General features: G+C 43.8%; 1 protein-coding gene across 1 annotated transcript; it reads right to left on the bottom strand.

Annotated features, from left to right (window-relative positions):
* Nucleotides 1-5,069: 5,069 nt before the first annotated feature.
* On the bottom strand, nt 5,070-5,677 carry LOC124680935 (glutaredoxin-C1-like). Its single transcript, XM_047215950.1, has one exon. The coding sequence runs from the start codon at nt 5,567-5,569 to the stop codon at nt 5,258-5,260; it is 312 nt and encodes a 103-aa protein (XP_047071906.1). The 5' UTR covers nt 5,570-5,677; the 3' UTR covers nt 5,070-5,257.
* Between the last annotated feature and the right edge of the window lie 679 nt (nt 5,678-6,356).

Here is a 6,356-nt window from a genome sequence, read left to right on the forward strand (position 1 = left end):
AAGCAAGATCAACAATTTACAAGTTTAATAAAAATTGACACATCACCTCTTATGTGTTGTGGCCATTTTTGCAAATCTTTGAACAAGACCTTTTGAATTGGGTTCAATGATCTTAAAATGTTTCTAAACTAATAAGAACCACATTAGAGTCAACCAAAGTCAAATCAAATGGAGAGAAATCACATAGTGAGAGAATCCCCAAAATTCCCTCACATACACCATATGCCAAAATGCAAATCCTTCACCAAAGCCATAATTGCTTGCTCCCTTGCTTCTAAAATGCTTCAATTTGATAAACCAAAACAAATGCATCTTTGGATCAAGAATCAAACCCAAGAAAATCAAGAATCTTGCATACATGTGATAATGGTCATATGACCCATTTATAAAATCTTCACTACTTTACACCCCTGCATTTGACTTTTCTTCAACCAAACTTGGTCAACCAAAGCCATGTCATCCAAGACCAGGTCAAGGTAAGTAACTTTCATGTTGACCACTATGGCTAGAGTTGACTAGGTTGACCAGTATAAATGTGACAATTAGGGTATGTGAAGCAAAGTGAAGATCGACCTCAATTTTGAAACTTTGCAAAACCTCTCCAAATTTCAAACCAATGTCACATGTAGTTGCCCAACATCATATAGAGCACATCCATGCAGCCATTTGTCCAAATTTACACACAAGAAAGAATTTTTGCTTTGGAGTAAGAAGTACACATAGAGGAGAATAAAGGTACAACCCCTTTACCCCTCACTTTATCACTTTTTCTCTCTCCCTCTCTTTCCATCCTTGATAGTACACAATGGTACTCTGAAAGCACCTCAATGAGTGACCCCTCCTTGGCCATGAGCATCCTCTCAAGCATGCCTCATCATTTCATGTACCTCATGTACTTTTTGAAATTAATCCAAAGTGCACCCAACTAGCCTCTCCACCTTGTGCCTCCGGTCATACACACTCCACTCATCACAACCAAACTTGCAGCACATTTGTTACACAAGAAATCATGCACATAAGACCTATGCCAAACCATGCCATTGAAAAGGACACCACCATGCCAACCCCTGCCTTTCCACTTCTTTGGTCACTCTCCCCTTGTCCCTTAGTCATGCCTGCTCCCACCGAACCTAACCACTGCACAAATGGACAGAGAAGATGCCCAAAGGACCTCCATGCCACCACATGCCATCATGGTGCTCACCACCACGCTCCACCCTACCCTGGTCCTCTCCTCTCTACAAAACCTTGCCAAACTAGCTCCCCTCTCAGCACTGAGCATACTGGACATGATCTAATATCAAAAGGAACACGACACGCACGAGAACGCATCGTGATCACCACGCACGGACGCGCCAGAGCGTGCACCAGCACGACACTGGACGCCGCAGTACGCCGCTCGCCTGGACGCCCTCGTCCTTCTCTCCCTTTTCCTCTCGAGCATGCGCGATCACCACCACACCCGTACCCTCCCGGACACGCCCTGCGGCTCGCGGAAGCACCGACGCCCACGCCATGATCAACATGCTGCCGCCGCGGTACCGCAAGGACACCTCCGTCGCCAGCTCGCCACGGACCATCATTAGGCTTGCGATCAAGCGCTCTAGCACCGCCTAGCGGTCGCCTACACGCCGCGCATCGTAGCTTGCCTCTTCGCGCCGCAGAACGCCGTCGCCATGATCGACTTCTTCCGCACCCCTCGGTCACCTCGCGTTCATATAAATAGAGCCCCTCCCCGAGCTAACCGAGCACACCATCGGCCTCCCCTCTTCTCACTCGCTCTCCTCGACCCCTTCTCCACCTCAATTACGCCCACCATCGCCGGAATTTGGACGGAGTCCGCCGCCACAGAAGCTCAGCGCCGCCGTTGATTTCCTCCACCCCAAGCTCGCCGCGACCACCCTCTGCCTCCTCGTCCTCGACAACGCCACCGCGAACCCTCGCGTGCCTCGCCGGAGCTCCGGTAAGCCGCCAGCACCAAACCCTTGCCGTGCTCGTGCCGCCGCTCGTCGACGTAGACGACGACTCGCGTCGTTAGATCCTCTTTTGATCCTACGGTCCACAACAAAGCATACCGTTTCGGAGAATTAAACCACCGACGCCGGGCCCCATCCGGTCAGGCGGCCCGCTAGCGCCGGACGCATAGGCTGGGCCAGCCCAACTCCCCTCCCTCTCTGCGGGCCGTTAGGTTTTCCCGCGTGGCCCGATAATTTAAATTTGGTTTAATCCATTTAGTTCAAATCCAATACTGCTGCACACTTCAAATTTGAATAGTTCAATTTCTACAAACTCAATTTTAGTAAATTTTATATATTCAGAAAGCTTATGTTTTGCCCTAACCAACCCCACTGGATTCAACCTCATATGTGGTGTAGATTTTGAATAGCAAAAATGACAAAACAGAGACTTTTCGGTATTCAAATAAATCTTAAAAATCAACCACTTTGAATTTTGAAGTGAATCCAATTGCAATAATTCACATTTAACAAACCCTAATTTACTATGTAAAAATATGATATGGGTTCTGTACATGATCATGGGCTAGAATCAAAATATTGGCTATGTAGTCAATACTAGCCCTTTTAAACCATATCCAAATTTTAGAATTTAAACCAATGAGGTGTAGCACCTCATTTAAATCATTCTCACAAGTGTTGTGAAGTATTGTGTTGACCTTTAAATGCTTAGGCTCATACTTGCTCACTTGTAGAATTTAAACCAACATAGTTTTTTAATTGCACTAGTTATTTAAACCACATGAGATGATGAATCCCATTTAAATCCCTATTCTCAAATGCTAAGTATGAAGTGTTGACCTTGGTCAACATGGGATCATCCCTGGTTATTTGAATAAGTATTGCATCACCTCAATAGTGGTTTTTATTAAATTAGTTACAACTATGTGTTAAACCATAGGAGAGGTATCCCTCTCATTTAAATCTTGTTCTCAAGTAATTCAACATGAGGTAGTGACCATGGTCTAATAATCTCATATTGAATTATTTGGTGGCATTAAATCACTACCATGTTAGTATTAAATTGCATGAGGTATGGAACCTCATTTAAATCAATTTTTCTCAAATGATAAGTATAAAGAGGTTGACTTTGGTCAACCTAGGTCATATGTTATTCATAAGAGAAATTAAATCTTAAGAAGAATTCAATAAGAGGAAATTATTTCTCCAAACCAAGAGAAACCCTAATTCCAATTTTTAATGAGAGGAAATTATTTTCCTAATATTAAATAAACCCTAGAATAATTGTTGGATATATGTTAAGTAGTGATGCTAAATCATTTGAGTGAGCCATTAAGGCTAATTAAGAGTACTTAAGTATTGTTTGGTGATTGTATCCTCGTATTCGTTTTTAGACGCTAGTACCGGAGACTATCAAGAGGAGGAGGTATTCTACCAGGAGGAAGAGCCAGAAAACTTTGATCAATACACCAATCAAGGCAAGCTAACACTCTTGCAAGGTTCCCTTGTGCAAAGCTCTACAAGAGCAAGGCACCAATATTTTTACTTTATGCTTAATGCTCCTATCCCAAGTTTTTACTTTACAAGCTTTTCTAAATTTTGTTTATCAAAGTTTACCTTTTTGATTCATGATTCACTTGGTTTAGATATAGAGTAGAACAAGAGCATCAAAGTTATCCTAGAGCAAGACAAGCTAGTTAGCACCCCTCATGACTAGTTGCTAGTGCTAAACAAATAGAATTGACTACTCTAGATGGGATCATGTGAAATGAATGACTTTGAAAAACCTTGGAATGATGATTCATTCTATTGAAAGATTTTTAAGGTGAATATGACTGGTGAATGACTTGGTGAATTTTACAAAAACTGATGGTTGGGTTCGGATGCGATACCATTCCAATTTGAAAGTACCCCCACAATACCCAATATGGGTAAGGGCTTAACTAGAAATTTATGTGCTTTAGTATGGGTTCCCTCTAAACAAGCGTCATCGGGGTTAGGCCGAGGGCTGCCTCTACAACAAACAAAACAATACGATATGACGTGGAATGAGGTGAATGTCCGGCCCAAGCCCTGTGCAGTTCCCGGGTTGACCGCGGTTTTCACCGGGAGGCCAAGCTCATGGGGAGAGGTGCCTATACTAGAGTATGTAAGTGAAAGGTTATGGTTGGTAGTCCGCATACGGAGTATGGTAAATCAGGGCCGATTAACCACGACGGATTATTGCAAATATTGTGGCACAAGTGTACGACCTCTGCGAGTGTAGAACTATTCGAATAGCCGTGTCCACGGTTATGGACGGTTGGGAAGGCCATACTGTTCCGTCATCGGACCATTTTCAAAAATGTGACATATGACTTGGGACTTGAATTTGAAAGGTGAATGGTGATTTTGAATTGAATCACAACAGAGTTGTGGGAATGACACTAATGTTCCCACTTGAGTTAGTTTAGCAAATGAAGAGTCTTTTCTAAATGTTTATGAAATAAACTTGGCTTTATGCAAATAAACTTAGAGCTTAGCACCCCCTTACTATAGTTGATAGTGCTTACACTAGTATTAGTTTGCGAGTACTTTAAAAGTACTCATGGCTTTGTCCCTGGCTATTCAAATGGCCGGACTATGAAGGTGAACCGCGGTACGAGGAAGATGGACAGCAGGACGTCTACGACAACTAGGACCGCTCTCGACGTCAAGCGTTGGCCTGTGGATTAGATAGCCACTACTACTTCGCTTCCGCTATTTGTGATGTTCGTTGATCGATAGATCAACTACTATTGTAATTTTGGATCATGTGATCTACCTTTGTAAGACGATTATGTGTTGTAATAAATGATGACTCTATGATATTCAACTATTATGTCTCGCAACAACAATATTCCTGGGATTGCGATGTAGGGCATAATAGGCATCTGGACTTAAAAAATCCGGGTGTTGACACGAGACATTATGGGAAAGAAATTATTCATCCACTGATGTCTTTTCCTTACTTTTTAGGCATATAGGCTGTTTTGAACTCACGAGATATAGGTGGAGGTACTCTATGGCACTGGTGCATAGTTTCTACAAAATTACAGCTGAAGACAAAATATGTACCAGGAGATGTTTTAGTATTATACAGTCCCCCTCGCTACAGATTATTGCAGTGCAAAAAAGGCCTGCATACTCTCTCGACTTAATGGGGTACCGTACTACTACTGTTAATCTCCAGCATCGCTTGATACAAAGCACGTACCCATGCATGGATACATTATTCTCCATTACCACCTGAATGCAAAAATCTACACCCAGATAGCACCTGCATTGCGGAGCAGCGGGACGAGGTTGCCGCTGAGGTGCAAGGACATGACCTTGTCGGTGGACCCCACGAGCCTGCTGCCGATGAACACCGCCGGCACGGCGGGGTTGCGGCCCAGGAGCTTGGCCAGCGCTTTCTCCATCTCCTTTCCCCTCGGGTTCTCGTCCAGCTCCACCACCGTGGGGTTCACCCCGAGCTCGCGGAAGAGGCGCATCACCGTGTGGCACATGCAGCAGGAGCTCATGCTGAAGATCACTACCGCTCGCTGTCCTGCCAGCTTCGTTACCATGTCCATCGGAAGATCGCTTGCTCTGAAAAATGTGCTTTGCTGAGAAAGCTTAGTAGGAGTGCTGCTTGCGTACAAGGCTTTGAGTTAGCTAGTGAGCTGTGCCTGCAGTTGGGTGTTGTGAGCTTGCTTATATAGGCATGGAAATGCGCAATGGTAAGATGAGATCACGCTGCAATCTGACCTGAAAAAGGTTATACGAAGGGGTCGGATAACGGCCAACGCTCGCTTCTGGCGACAACACATACGGGTCTAGTGTGGAGTAGTATCGAATATTTTGATGGCAATGTCGATGCAGCAACCTGATGCCGAAAGGGTCAATGTGTTGTGCAGATAAGGCCTGGAGGTCTTAGTCTTAGAAGTTCTCTTCTATCCAACTTCACAAGTCAGACGAGAGAGAGATGCTGCTGAGATCACGGTCTTTTTAGTAGACAAGGTTTTTGCATGCTGTAGAAGATACGGGAAAGTACTAGTAGCAGTACTTTAGGGATTCAGATGAACATTCTGGTCAAAGCACAGAAATGATTTATTTCAGAAACAATTCAACAACAACGGTTATGGTAATTAAGAGTGATCCAAGGTTGTATAAAAATTATGTAGAAATCCAAAACAACTTTCAAGATACCAACATGCATGGAACAGTAGATACCCGCAAAAAAACATGGAACAGTAGTCAGAGTCAGAGATGACATGTGTTGGTGTTATCCAAAGATCGGAACATGCATGGGAAACACAATTAACATCTGCCATATATTCGGCAAAATATTGGGGAGAGTTGGGATTCTAGTAGGTTTAG

Source organism: Lolium rigidum, unplaced genomic scaffold, assembly GCF_022539505.1.
Source record: "Lolium rigidum isolate FL_2022 unplaced genomic scaffold, APGP_CSIRO_Lrig_0.1 contig_31074_1, whole genome shotgun sequence".
Classification (NCBI taxonomy): Eukaryota; Viridiplantae; Streptophyta; class Magnoliopsida; order Poales; family Poaceae; genus Lolium; species Lolium rigidum.